We start from the raw sequence: 15,198 nt of genomic DNA on the forward strand, positions 1-15,198 counted from the left end.
GCAACCGCAGTGCCCCCTCCGCTCGAGAAGACAGCCCGTGGCCGCAGCGCCTCCCGCTGCTCTGGAGGTCCATGCGCAGCAATTTCCGGTCAAAACCCTGCCTCAGGACTTGCCTGGTCAAAAAGGGAGCGGGTTGAGAATTAACTGGAAGTCCAGGCCCACTCTCGCAGGCCGAACTTCACAAAAGTGTTGGAGGAGGCTACACTGTGAATTGAAGTGGAAGGATCTGGACTGTGGGATGGGGAGGGGACAGCAGAGACAAAGGGAGTGATCACTGCGGGATTCTTGTGAGGGGAAGGTTGTGGGTGGTGTTGGAACTGAGGACAGTCCTGTTTGTTGATCAGTAGGAGGTAGAAGTGAGCTATGTGGTGGGGGTGGCAGCAGATTGGAGTGATGAGACCTGCTGGTGGAATACTCTGCAAGATGCTCCGGAGAGAGGGGTCTCAGGTCTGACGTTTGCCTTTTGCAAAACAGCAGTTGCAAAATATTACGTCCAGTGCTCCCGATGTGGTCTCCTCCACATTGATGAGACCCGTCGTAAGTTGGGGGACCATTTCATCGAGCACCTCCGCACCACAAATGGGACTTCCCAGTGGCCAAACTTTTTAATTCAAATTCCCATTCCCATTCCAACATGTCGATCCATGGCCTCTTTGTGTGCCAAGATGAAGACACCCTCAAAGTGGAGGAGCAACACCTCATACTCTGTACGGGCACCCTCCACCCTGATGGGATGAATATTGATTTCTCCCTCCAGTAAACAAATTCCCCCCACCCATCCCCTCTTCCTCTACTCCCCACTCCAAACTTCAACTTCTTCTCACCTGGGTCCCCTCCTCCTTCCCTTTCTCCTATTGTCCACCCTCCTTTCCTACCTCCAGCCCTTGATCTGGCTTTACTGATCACATTCCGGCCAAACTCTCCTCTCCCCCTCCTTTTTATTCTGGCGCCTTTCCCCTTCCTTATCAGTCCCGAAGAAGGGTCTCGTCCCAAAACATTGACTGTTTACTCTTTTCCATAGTTGCTGCCTTATCTGCTGAGTTCCAAAATTTCATGTGTGTTGCTTATAACAGTAAAACAACCTTGACTGTGGTCTTGGTTTAAAAAAAGTCTAGATTAGTTTGCAATTCAGAATCAAACTTCTATCATTCAAGTACTCATACGCACAGGGAAAGGGGGAAAAACTTACAGCAGCATCACAGGTACAGTTCTTTAATTGTGCTCTTTCTCGTAAAAATGCTGTACAAACTTTAACTTACATTTTTCTTATGAACAACTTCCTCTCTAATTTTTTTTTACAGCCGCGTGGACCAACCATCGGTCTGAGCAGGAAAATTTTACACGGCCTCAAAACTGCGTGGCATTTTTCATGTTTAACTGTTACGAACATTTCAGCTGCGTGGCAACGAAAGCTATGTGCACGGGAGCATTTCTGTTACGGTGTGGCCACGCGCCCGCGCATCTTCGAGGGATCGCTGCTTATGTCACATGCCTGCGATGTAGATGTGAGTTTCCATTACACCTGTGGGAATAAACCTGACTTTGACGTATTATTAGAACCTAAACATTCAGAAGAAAAACATTAATTATATATCAATTATACAACATTTCTTGTGCCTGTGATGATGTAAGTAAGGTTTTCATTGTACAAGTGGATTTCTACATATGACAGTAAATTTGACTTTGACTTTAACGATACAAGAGTTACAACAAAAGTAAATAGTGTGAACTGCTCACAGCGTTGCTACACCGAGCTGGTGATTTGAGTTGTGCTGGTTGGTTCAAGAACCAAATGGTTGAAGGGAAGTAGCTGTTCCTGAAGCTGGTTTGTGGGACTTAAAGTTTCTGCAGATGCTGGAAGTCCTGAGCAACACCACACACACACACACACACACACACACACACACACACACACACACACACACTCACACTCACACACACACACACACTCACACACCCACACACACTCACGCACCCACACACACACTCACACACACTCACACTCACACACACACACACACTCACACTCACACACACACACACACTCACACACACCCACACACACACACACTCACACTCACACACACACACACACTCACACACCCACACACACTCATGCACCCACACACACACTCACACTCACACACACACACACACTCACACACACCCACACACACTCACACACCCACACACACACACACACTCACACACACACTCACACTCACACACCCACACACACTCACGCACCCACACACACACAAACACACTCACACTCACACACACACACTCACACACCCACACCCACACACTCACACACACACCCACACACCCACACACACTCACACCCACACACACTCACACACCCACACACACTCACACCCACACACACACTCACACTCACACACACACTCACACACCCACACACACACACACACCCACACCCCCCCCCCACACACACACACACACACACAATGAAGGAAGGAACTCAGAAGGTCAGGCAGCATCTATGGAAGGGAATAAAGACTTTTTAGGCCACGGCCATTCATCAGGACTGGAAAGGCAGGGTGTTCCAGTGTTATCCATTTCAATTCGACTTCCCATTCACATTCCAACATCTTGGTCCATGACCTCCACTACTGCCACAATGAGGCCAAACTCAGATGGAGGACCAACTCCTCATATTCCATCTGTGTACCCTCCTCTGGCCAGATAGATTTCTCTAACTTCCGGTACTTTCTTCCCCTCCCAGCTTCTCTCTCTATCCAATCCCCGTTCTGGTTCCCCTCTCACCACTTCTCTTCTCCTCACCTGCCCATCACCTCCTTCTGGTGCTCCTCCTCCTTCCCTTTCCCTCATGGTCCGCTCTACTCTCCTATCAGATTCCTTCTTCTTCAGCCCTTTGCCTCTTCCACCTATCACCTACCGGCTTATTACTTAATTCCCCCACCCCCACATCCACCCACCGTCCCCTCACCTGGTCTCACCTATCATCTTCCAGCTTGTAGTCCTCCTCCCCCTCCCCTCGCCCTCTCATTTTGGCTTCTTCCCCCTTCCTTTCAAATCCTGATGAAGGGTTTCGACCAGAAAAAACTGACTGTTTATTCCCCTCTGGAGATGCTGCCTGGCTTGTGCCTCTTGCCCAGGGGTTGAGGGGAGCAGAGCAGAGAAATTCAGGTCAAGAGGGCAGGGGAGAGGCCTGGGAAAGTGTGAGACTGGACCAAGTAAATCAAATTTGCATCGTCATATCCTTAAGGGTGTGAAGCAACTGCTGACCATCTCCCTCAGATTCCTGTCTTCAGACCCACAGAAGCACTTCCCAATCCACAGCACTTATTTATGCTGAAATTGTCAGGAGCTGAGCAAATCCCTTATCATCGTAAACTCAGGCATGCCAAGCATTCAGTCTCCACCACCGTCCCCCCCGCCACCTCCCTGGCTCCCTGTCTATATTTGGACTGGTCAGAGCCCTGCAGTAACAGCCTCTCAGCTGCAAGGGGGGGCTCCACTGTGGCTCTGCCCGCTCAGGGCTGTGGATGATCCGATTTTTAAAAAAAAGTTGTACATTTTCTTCTGTAAAAGGCCAAATTTGGAAATGAAGTTTGTGTAGGGCACATCTGAGGAAACGGAATGGCCAGAGAGTTAAACACTGCCCTCCTGCGATCAGAGCTGATAAGCGTGACATGGTCCTCTGGCAGAGCTGTCGGGTGGTCAGGTGCCTGCGGGGTGCTGGGCGGGGTAAGAACACCGGCCGGTGTGAGGGGTGGGGGAAATCCCCAGCCACGTCGAACCGAGCTCACCTGCTGCAACGTGAGACCAGTCATAACAGCTCCTTCAGAAATAGGGACACAGAGGGCATTTAAACACTTCTTCCCTCACTACATGAGACCATAAGGCCACCAGACATAAAAGCAGAAATAGGCCATTCGGTCCATCAAGTCTGCTCCACCTTGGCTGATTTATCATCCCCCTCAACCCCATTCTCCTGTCTCCTCCCCGTAACCTTCGACACCCTGACTAATCAACCTCTGCTGTAAATATACCCAATGACTTGGCCTCCACAGCTGTCTCAGGCAATGAATTTCACAGATTCACCACCCTCTGGCTGAAGAAATTCCCCATCTTCTCAGTTCCATCGTCAGAGATCCCCACCAAACAGGCCACGCTCTTTTCTCACAGTAGAAGGTATAGGAGCCTCGGGACTCACACCATCAGGTTCAAGAACAGTTACTACCCCTCCACCATCAGGTTCTTGAACCAGAGGGGATAACTATACTCACTTGCCCATCCATTGAGATGTTCCCACAACTATTGATCTAGCCTTAAGGACTTTATATTTGCATTTGCACAATTTGTTGTCTTCTACATTCTGGTTGATCTTTCATTGATCCTGTTTTATTTACTATTCTACAGATTTGTTGAGTATGCCCACAGGAAAATGAATCTCAGGGTTGTATATGGTGATACATATATACTTTGATAATTACATTTCTTTGAACTTTTTCTAAAGGGACATTCTTGTATTCTGAGGCTGTGTCCTCTGGTCCTAGATTCCCACACTAATGGAGGCATCTTTTCTATATCCACTCTACCCAGGCCTTTCAATATTTGGTTTGTTTCAATGAGATCACCATCTAGTACAGGCCCAGAGCTGTAAAATGCTCCCGTTTCACCGCAGTGATAACAACTCCACAGCCCCCTTGAAGGGCAAAGGGCATCAGCCCTCTGGATGCAGTGACTTCTCACCGACGGCTGACCCTGGTTCTAGATGCCCCCAGCTAGGGGTCACATTCGCCCTGTCAAGGTTGTTTAGGCTCTTCTGAAGCTGAGTAGCCCTTCCGAAGGTGGTGGGGGCCAATACGATAGGCTCTGAGACCGGCCCTTGAATCTGCAGGGAGATGGAGGGTGGATGGTGGAGGGTTTAAAGGCTGGAAGTGTGGAAGGATGAATAGATGGAAAACTTTTCCATTTTTCCTTTCTCTCTGAGCACTCTGTACTGTTGTCGTATGAATGCAGTGCCCTGTGTAATGAGTTGATCTCTATGACCAGCATGCAAGACCGCATTTTCTCTGTTTCCCACACTTCCCACTTTCCGCAGGGATCGACTCCTTTGTCCACTCGTCCCTGCCCACTGATCTCCCTCCTGGTTCTTATCCTTGCAAGCAGAACAAGTGGGACACCTACCCCTGCACCTCCTCCCTCACCACCATTCAGGGCCCCAGACAGTCCTTCCCGGTGAGGCGACACTTCACCTGTCAGTCCGGTGGGATCATCGACCGCATCCGGTGCTCCCGGTGTGGCCTCCTGTACATCAGTGAGACCTGACCTAGGCTGGGAGACCACTGTGCCGAGCACATTCCCTCCATCTGCCACAAATTGGGATCTCCCAATGGCCGCCCATTTCAATTCTTCTTCCCATTTTCATTCCGACATGTCAGTCCACGGCCTCCTCTACTGCCGTGATGAGGCCACACACTCAGGGTGGAGGAGCAACAGCTTATATTCTGCCTCAGTAGCCTCCATCCTGATGGTATGAACGTCAATTCCTCAAGCTTCTGGTAATAGCCCCTCCTCTCCTTCACCCCATTCCCATTTCCCTCTCCCACCTTATCTCCGTGCCTGCCCATCACCTTCCTCTGGTTCTCCTCCCCCTTCCCTCTCTTCCTTGGTCTTCTGCCCTCTCCTATGAGGTTCCCCCTCCTCCAGCCCTTTACCTCTTTTACCAATCAACTTCCCAGCTCTTTACTTCACCCCCCACCTCTCCTGGTTTCACCTCTCACCTGCTGCCTTGTATGTCAACCCCTCCCCCCATCTTCTCAGTCTGACTCCTTCCCAGTCCGGATGAAGGATTCCAGCTCAACGTGGACTGTCTTTTCCATAGATGCCTGCTAAGTTCCCGTGTGCGTGTGCGTGTGCGTGTGCGTGTGTGTGTGTGTGTGTGTGTGTGCGTGTCTTTGGATTTCCAGTGTCTGCAGATTCTCTTTTGTTTAAGCTTTTCACTCTTACCTCGGTACGTGTGGCAGTAATAAACCAATACTGTGAGCCAAAGGTTCCTGTGCCGCACTGTCCAGTGCGCAGTCACAGAGTTCTGACCAGGGCCCCAGAACGTGGAATGGTCACCGTCCCTCTCTCCTCCGAAGATGCCTGACCAGGTAAATTGGTTTGTTATTGTGGGGAGGTACAGTGTAAGGCTTCATTTCGCATGCCACTGTTACGGATCATTTCATCACACCTGTATGTTGCCATGGAAAACAATAACAGAATGCAGAATAAAGTGTTGTAGTTACAGAGGCATTAGGACCAGGTGGCACTGCTACAGGAATGCTCCAAGCACGGGAAGATTTCATCACTGAAAGGCCGACAGATTTGTTGAATGAAATGTATGATTACGGGGAAACACACGAGGAATCTGCTGAAAAAACTTGGTGGAAGGAAAAGTTGCTGTCGACAGCGCGTGACGTTCACGACGGACAGACAGAAGTTTTGAAGGGTCTGTTAGAACTCAGATTGAAGGCAGATGGAAGAACGCGACTGCCCAGGTCGTAGGACACGGCACGTGGTGATGATAATGGCGAGTTACAGAGACACAGCATACTGCAGAGCCTGGCAATCTGGAGCATCTCACACAAAATGCCGTGGAGCTGCTGTTCAGTGTCAAAACGAGTTATTTACTTTTTGCTTCCTTCATTTGTGTTCTTTGTTTCTTTCTTACAGAAGGTTGAGTTGGTGATTGTTATTTCCGTGTCATGGAACAACAAGATTTATGCTTCATTCTTGCAAAGCGGCTTCTGGACAATATCATCTGCACATGGGACAGAGCAGAGGAGACTGAGAGGTGATCTTACAGCGGTGTGCAGAACAGGTTGAACCTTGAAGTAGTTGGGCTACAGCAGCAGAAGACCATGAACGTGCACTCAGAGGCCACCTTATTAGGCGACTCCTGTACCTAACAAAGTGTGTATATTGAATAGGTGGCCAGAAGGATAGTAACAACATCTATTTATTCATTTTTACTTAGAAATACAAACTGGAGCAGGCCCTTCCAGCCCACTGAGCTGAGCCGCCTGCAACCCACCGATTTATCCCTAACCTCATCACGGGACCAATCAACCTACTAACCAGTACGCCTTTGGGCTGTGGGGGGGAACTGGAACACCCAGAGGAAACCCCTGCAGTCACGGGGAGAATGTACAAACTCCTTTCCGAAAGTACGGAACTGAACTCTGACATTCCGAGCTGTAATACCGTTGTGCTAACCTCTACAATACTGTGGGCATACATGAGACAGTGGGGCGGGTACACGGAGTGGACAGGTTTAGAAAGTTATGGGCCAAACACTGGCAAGTGGGTCTAGCTGGGATGGTCAGCATGGAGCAGATGGGCCGAGTGGCTGTCTCCCTTCTGTGACAGCCAAGCTCCCATTTTGTTCCCTGCTGCAAGCACTGCACTCTCACCGCTAGCTCTCTGGCTGTTGAGCAACGCATCGATTCACTGGACCAGGGCTGATGTCTGACTGCTCCAGAGTCCGGAGTTTCCTCTCTACCTTGTCAGCTGTTACAGTTCCAGGCAGATGTGATAGGCCGGGAAAACACATCACTCCTTTATTAAGGAGAAACTTTCGATATTCATTAACCTCTTTTACACTTATGATCTTTTCCAGGAAAGGCATGAACGGGGGAAAATATGTCCAATTTCCCACAACAATCATTGTAATTGGACATTTTTAGACCAGGAGAGATGGAGTGTGTGTGTGTGTCGAGCCTCCTTCCTCTCCCCCTACCTTTTCATTCTGGCATCTTCCCCCTTCCTTCTCAGTCCTGCTGAAGGTGTCTCGGCCTGAAACATTGACTGTACTCTTTTCCATAGATGCTGCCTGACCTGCTGAGTTCCTCCAGCATTTTGTGTGTGTTACGTTGCATTTCTAGCATCTGCAGAATTTTTGTATTTACTATACTGTTTGTGTGTGTGTGCGCGTGCGTGTGCATGCATAGTCTCTACGCTGTCCTTGTGACCCCATGTTCCCCCCCCCCAGGTGCTCTGGTTTCCTCCCACATCCCACAGATGTGTGGGTCAGTGGGTTAATCCAGAGGTCAGAGTAAATTCATTATTAAAGGACATATCATATCAAATCTGGGAGGAGTTGAGGGAAATGTGGATGAGGTGCTGGAGGATTGGAGGAGAGCAAATGTTGTTCCGTTTTTGAGGAAAGGCTCTAGGAATAAACCAGGAAATTATAGGCCGGTGAGTCTGACATCAGGTGTGGGAAAGTTATTGGAAGGTTTTCTAAGGAATAAGTATTTTGATGGAGCTGGACTAATTAAGGATAGTCAGCATGGTTTTGTGTGTACTAGGTCATGTCTAACCAGTCTTACAGAGTTTTTCAAGGAAGTCACCAAGAGAGTTAATGAAGGCAAGGCAGTGGATGTTGTCTATGGGGGCCTTAGCAAGGCATTTGTCCAGGTCCTGCCTGGGAGGCTGGTCAAGGAGGCTCAGTCACTCAGCATTCGGGATGAGGTAGTACATTGGATTAGACAATGGCTTTGTGGGAGAAGCCAGAGAGGGTGGTAGAGGGTTGCCCCTCTGACTGGAGGCCTGTGTCTAGTGGTGTGCCGCAGGGTTCGGTGTTGGGTCTGTTGTTGTTTGTCATCTATATCAATGATCTGAATTTATGCGGTTAACTGGATCAGCAAATTTGCGGCTGACACCAAGATTGGGGGTGTAGTGGATGTGAGGAAGGAGGCTTGCAGAGGGATCTGCGTCAGCTGGAAAAATGGCAGAGGAAATTTAATGCAGACAAGTGCGAGGTTTTGCTCTTCGGTAGGACAAACCAGGGTCGGTTACACAGTGAACGGTAGGGACCTGAGGAGTGGGGTGGAACAAAGGGATCTGGGAACACAGGTTCATAATTCATTGAAAGGGGGTTCACAGGTAGGTGGGGTCTTTTGGCACATTAGCCTTCATAAATCAATGTACTGAGTACAGAAAATGGGATGTTTTGTTAAAGTTGTACACAACCTTGGTGAGGTCTAATTCAGAGTACTGTGTGCAGTTTTGGTCACCTACCTACAAAAAGACGTAAACAAGGTTGAAAGAGTGCAGAGAAAATTTACAAGGATGTTGCCAGGGCTTGAGGACCTCAGTTACAGGGAAAGATTGAATAGGTTAAGACTTTATTCCCTGGAACATAGAAGATTGAGAGGAGATTTGATAGAGGTGTACAGAATTATGAGGGATATAGATAGGATAAATGCAAGCAGGCTTTTTCCACTGAGGCTGGGTGAGACTAGAACCCGAGGTCATGGGTGAAAAGTGAAATATTTGAGGAACTTAATTCAGAGGATGGTGAGAGTGTGGAATGAACTACCAGCACAAGTGGTGGATGTGGGGTCAGTTACTGCATTTCACAGAAGTTTGGATGGCTACATGGCAACGGTTCAGGTACTGGGATTAACGTGTCAGGTAAGAAGCTGGAGGAACTCTGCGAGTCAGGCAGCATCTGTGGAGGGAAATGGATAGCCGACATTTCCGGCCATCAGAAACATCGAGTCTCCATCTCCCTCCACAGATGCTGCCTGACCCACTGAGTTCACCCATCTTTGTTTGTTGTTCCAGGTTCCAGTCATCTGCGGTCTCCATTGTCTCCGGGATTAACGTAAATAGACGGCCATTGGTCAGAGCCGACGGAGTGGGCCGAAAGCCAATTTCTGTACCGCACCTCTCCAGGAGTCTGTGAATGGAGGTGTCCCTCAGTGACACAGAGACATATTTTGTTTGTGAATGCTTCTGTGAAGAACTTTGTGGCATTTCCCCTATTCGAGATAGACACAGTCAAGTTGACGAGAGCGTCTGCACGTGTTGATGCCAAGAGAGCAAGTCACCGGCGATCAACTCACAGGGAAGGCTGGAGAAACTGAACAGGTCTGGCAGCGTCTGGAGGGGCAGAAACACCGGGGGTGGGATAGACAGAGAGTGATAGGTGCCTGGAATGGGCTACCAGGTGCTGTCATGTCAAACCAATCTTACCCAGTTTTGAGGAAGTTACCAGGAAAGTGGATGAAGGCAAGGCAGTGGATGTTGTCTACATGAACGTTAGCAAGAAATCTGGCAATGTCCCACGTGGGAGTCTGGACAAGAAGGTTCAGTCGCTCGGCATTCAGGATGAGGTAGTAAATTGGATTAGACTTTGTGGGAGAAGCCAGAGATTGGTAGTAGATGGTTGCCTCTCTGACTGGAGGCCTGTGACTAGTGGAGTGCCACAGGGATTGATGCTAGATCCTTTATCATCTAAATCAACAACCTGGATGATAATAATGTGGTGAGAACAGATGTGATGGTGTTGCTTAAGGGACATTTAGACAGACACATGCATAGGCAAGGTATGTATCAAGTATCGTGAGCAGTTTGGGGCCCCTTCTCTGAGAAAGGACGTGCTGACACTGGAGAGGGTACAGAGGAGGTTCACCAAAATGACTCCAGGATTGAACAGCTTGTCATATGAAGAGTGTTTGACGGCTCTGGGCCTCAGAAGAACGAGGGGTGACCTCATTTAAACCTATCGAATGGTGAAAGGCCTCAATAAAGCAGATGTGGAGAGGATGTTTCCTGTGGTGGGAGAGTCTAAGACCAGGGGACATGGCCACATATTAGAGGGGTGTCCTTTTAGAATGGAGATGAGGAGGAATTTCTTTAGCCAGGGAGTGGTGAATCTGTGGAACTCTTTGCCACAGGCAGCTATGGAGGCCAAGTCTTTGTGTATATTTAAGGCAGAGGTTGGTAAGATTCTTGATTGGTCAGAGCATGAAGGGTTACGGGGAGAAGGCAGGAGATTGGGGCTGGGAGGAAAATTGGATCAGCCATGATGAAATGGCGGAGCAGACTCGATGGGCCAAATGGCCTCACTCTGCTCCTGTGCCTTATGATGGTCTTGTATGCAGGCAGATAGAATTGGTTTAACTTGGTGTCATGCCTGATGCAGATGCTGTGGGCCAAAGGGCCTGTTCTGATGCTGTACTGTTTGATGTTGCTTACAACTCCAATACCTGGACTTCAGCCACCCTTGAACCAGTTACAAAATTTTATTGAGGTTCATGTGCGAGTACACTTTCAAGGAGGATACGGCTGTGACAGCTGAATAGTTGGCATGCATCGTTTAACCACTCACACCAAACTCGTAATAAAAACTCACACTCACACACAAAATCTACTGTAAAGTTTATATTAGAAAAAAACACTTACAATCTGGAGCTTGTAAACTGGGAGACGGGAATGTCTTGTGTGGACTGGAAGACTGTATCCGGACTGGGAGCAGGAAGGGGTGGTTTTTAGGAAATCTCATATCCTGATAGTGATCCTGGGACCAGCCAGTTGTCACGGATAATCCCAGGATTTATCCCGTGCAGGGCCTCTGATTAACAGGAGCTGAGTGCATTCCACTTCCAGGCAGAAGAGATGCATGACTAGAAGGTGGGACAATTCCCAGGATTATTCAGAGGGATTGTGTCTGAATGACTTGGAGAGAGAGAGAGAGGCCAGTGGGGGTGAGGGTTGGGGAAACCCTGTCATTTTGGGGGAAGAATTCCTGAGTCGGAGGTGGACATATTTCCTTGCACACTGATTGCTGTTCACTGGGACTGGTCATCCCAGGATGGACAAGTAGCTGGGGTCGTTACATTCTCCTCCGAATGAAGGGACGTCCTTTTACATCCCTGAGGAGGAGGGATTTCTTCAGGCAGAGGGCGGTGAATCTCTGGGACTCACTGCCACAGAGAGCTGTGGAGGCCAAGTTGTTGTACTTACGGCAGAGATCGAGGAGGTTTGTGATTGGTAATGGGGTTAGGATTTACAGAGAGCAGGTGGGAGAAGCAAGTTAGAAAGAAATATCAGGCATGAGTGCGTGGCAGGGCGAATTCGATGGGCTGAATGGCCTAATTCTAATCCTATATTTTATAGTCTTATGGCTCCTCCCTGTTTTCCCAATTCCCAAAATGCTATGTAGAGGGAGACAGGGAAGATGAAGGAATTAGGGTTGGAAGATCCCAGGGTAGGCTGGCTAGGGTCTCCACGCCTCGTGATAATCTGTTTGCCGTGAGCGGGGTCGTAAGCCGATGACAGGAAGTGAGAGAATGGCAGGCTCGCTCCAGGATGGACAGTGCTGCTGGAGAGGTCCTGCCCAGTGGGATCTGTGTGAAATACACTGTTGAGCCACTGGGAACTGCGAACCTCCCCACAGCACAGATGAGGTCCAGGTCTGGACCGTACCATGCCTCCGTCGCACTTACTTCACCCTCACCAGCAGGGTCGGTGGTGGGGGAGGGGGGGGGAAGGATTGATTCTGCCCAGTGTCCTGTCTCTCCACTGAGAGAAACCCTGTCACAGTACAGCACTCAACCCTGTTTACACACGAGGAGAGGAATAAATATTATTGACATACCAAATCCCCCTTTACTTGTGCACGCACACGCACACACACACACACGTCACCATGGCAACTGTTCCTCCTGCAGGAGCCTACGTTCTTCAAGAACTTCATGTAATCCGGCATGTGAAGCTAGGAAAAAGGATTTGGCATTTGGGAAGTTATGTTCGAGCGAGGAACCGCAGCGGTCCTCTAACAGTATAAACACACGATGTCCATTCTCTCCGGCTGTGGTCACAAGTTCCACTTGACCTGGTGGAGATGTTCGTTCCTGAGAAAATCACCCAGAGGAAGCGAACCACTTTGACAGAGGCGTCCACTGCAGGCCCAGTGAACGGAGGGGAAACCAAAGGCTCCTGGATTGTGATCTTTGTTCTCGTTAAGTACGTGGTCCTCAGCAGCTTACGAGACTTAAAGCAGAGTTCGGTGGCATTTACGGAAGTCGAGCGTCGGGTGGCGGCTGTCCAGCATCACCTGCAGCTCTCGTCTGTGAAGGGGAAAACAACATAGGTCAGGAGAGGAAGGAAGTTTGTGGAGTTGACGGAGGGAGGCTTGTTGCCAGGGCTGAGTCAACAACTCCCATCCGCAGATCAACTTGAACAATGAAACTGTTTCCAAGGCACAGATGCATCATCGTGACTGCAGGTCATGTAAATCAGCCGAGATCTTATTACATCAACTTACTGCACACACTTCCCTGCTGCCTGAGAAAGGCAGACACCATTATCAACACAACTCTCACCCTGGGCAGATGGACTTCAACACAGATAAGTGTGAGGTGGTTCATTTTGGTAGGTCAAATCTGAAGGCAGAATATAATATTAATGCTAAGACTTTTGGCAGTGTGGAGGATCTGAGAGATCTTGGGGTCCATGTCCATAGGACACTCAAAGCTGCTGCGCAGGTTGACAGTGTCACTAAGAAGGCATACTCATCAGTGGGATTGAGTTCATGAGCCGAGAGCTAATGTTACAGCTATATAAGACCTCGGTCAGACCCCACTTGGAGTACTGCGTCCGGTTCTGGTCACCTCACTACAGGAAGGATGTGGATACTATAGAGAGAGCGCAGAGGAGATTTACAAGCAAGTTGCCTGGATTGGAAAGCATGCCTTATGAGAATAGGTTGAGTGAACTTGGATTTTCTCCTTGGAGTGACGGAGGATGAGAGGTGACCTGATAGAGGTGTATACAATGATGTGGAGAGCCAGAGGCTTTTTCCCAGGGCTGAAATGGCTATCACGAGGGGGCATAGTTTTAAGGTACTTGTAAGTAGGTGTCGAGGGGATGTCAGGGGTATGTTTTTTTACTCAGGAAGTGGAGGGTGAATGGAATGGGCTGCTGGCAGTGGTGGTGAAAGCAGATACAAGAGGGTCTTTTAAGAACCTCTTACGTAGGCAAATGGAGTTTAGAAAATTAGAGGGCTATGCGCTAGGCAGTTTCTAGAGTAGGTTACATAGTCGACACAACACTGTGGGCCGAAGGTCCTGTAATGTGCTGTAGATGTCTATGTCTGTGGGTTCCCATTTCTACCCCAGTCCCATCGGGCAGAAGTTACAAAATCTTGAGGACACCAGGCTCAAGGACGGCTTCTATCCTGCTGTTCTGGGACTCTTGAAGGGGCCCCTTGTACAATACAGGTGAACCGTGGATCTTCCAATCCACCTTGTCGTGGCTCTTGCTCATTGTCTGCAAGTGTAACACCTCTCCCTTTTGCACGACCTTGTGTGCTTCCGTACGGAGTGATCAGTCTGGTGGCCAGAAAACCACAAACACGGGGTGTTACCGCACACAGGAAATGCTGCAGGCACTCAGCAGGCCAGGCAGCGTCAAAGGAAAAGAGCGAACAGTCGACATTTCAGGCCGAGACCCTTCTCCATGACCAGAAAGGATGCCAGAGTATAAAGTGGGGAACGGGAGGGAGGTTAGCTGGAAGGTGAGAGGTGAAGCATGGGTGAGAAAGGTAGAGGGCTGGAGAGCAAGGAACCTGATTGGAGGGGGGAGTGACCCTGTGAGAAAGGGAAGGAGGGGACCCAGGGGGAGGTGATAGGTGGGTGAGGAGAGGTAAGAGGCCTGAGAAGAGAATAGAAGAGGGGATGAGGTAAATTTTTTTTACCAGAAGGAGAAATCGATATTGATGCAATTAGGTTGGAGACTACCCACACAGAATACAAGGTGTTTCTCCTTCACCCCGAGGGCAGCCCCACCATGGCACAAGAGGCAGCCACAGACCGACTTGTCAGAATGGGAATGGGAATCCAAATTAAAGTGTTTGGCAACCGGGGAAGTTCTGCTTTCCGCATGGGTAGCCGCCAAACTGATGGTGTGAATATCGATTTCTCCTTCCAGTAAAAGATATTTTGCCTCTCCCCTTTTCTTCTATTCCCCACTTTGTCCTTACCTCTTCTCACCTGCCTATCAGCTTCCCCTGGGTCTCCCTCTCCTTATCTTTCTCCCATGGCCCACCCTGCTCTCCCATCCGATTCCTTCCTCTCCTGCCCTCTACCCTCCTACCCACATGGTTTCACCTATCACCTTCCAGCTATCAAACCCCCCCCCCCTCACCTTTTTATTCTGGCATCTTCCCCATTTCTTTCCAGTCCCGAAGAAGGGTCTCAGCCCGAAACAGCGACTGTTTATTCATTTCCAAAGATGCTGCCTGACTTGCTGAGTTCCTCCGGCATTTTGCAAGGGTATCGCTCTGGAATTCCAGCATCTGCAGAATTTCTTGTGCTTACGAGAAGCTACAGGCACTGGAAATCTTGAGAACCTGAACAAAATGCTGGA

At 49.3% G+C, this 15,198-nt stretch overlaps 1 protein-coding gene across 1 annotated transcript in view; it reads right to left on the reverse strand.

The window, feature by feature from the left end:
- Window positions 1-11,053: 11,053 nt before the first annotated feature.
- LOC140718546 (phostensin-like) overlaps window positions 11,054-15,198 on the reverse strand; it is a 36,566-nt gene continuing 32,421 nt past the window's right edge. The window contains exon 3 of the mRNA XM_073032506.1: window positions 11,054-12,899. Coding sequence (XP_072888607.1) covers window positions 12,883-12,899 — 17 coding nt within the window. The 3' untranslated portion in view covers window positions 11,054-12,882. The remainder of the gene's footprint in view (window positions 12,900-15,198) is intronic.

The sequence above is a fragment of the Hemitrygon akajei genome, chromosome 2 (assembly GCF_048418815.1).
Source record: "Hemitrygon akajei chromosome 2, sHemAka1.3, whole genome shotgun sequence".
Classification (NCBI taxonomy): Eukaryota; Metazoa; Chordata; class Chondrichthyes; order Myliobatiformes; family Dasyatidae; genus Hemitrygon; species Hemitrygon akajei.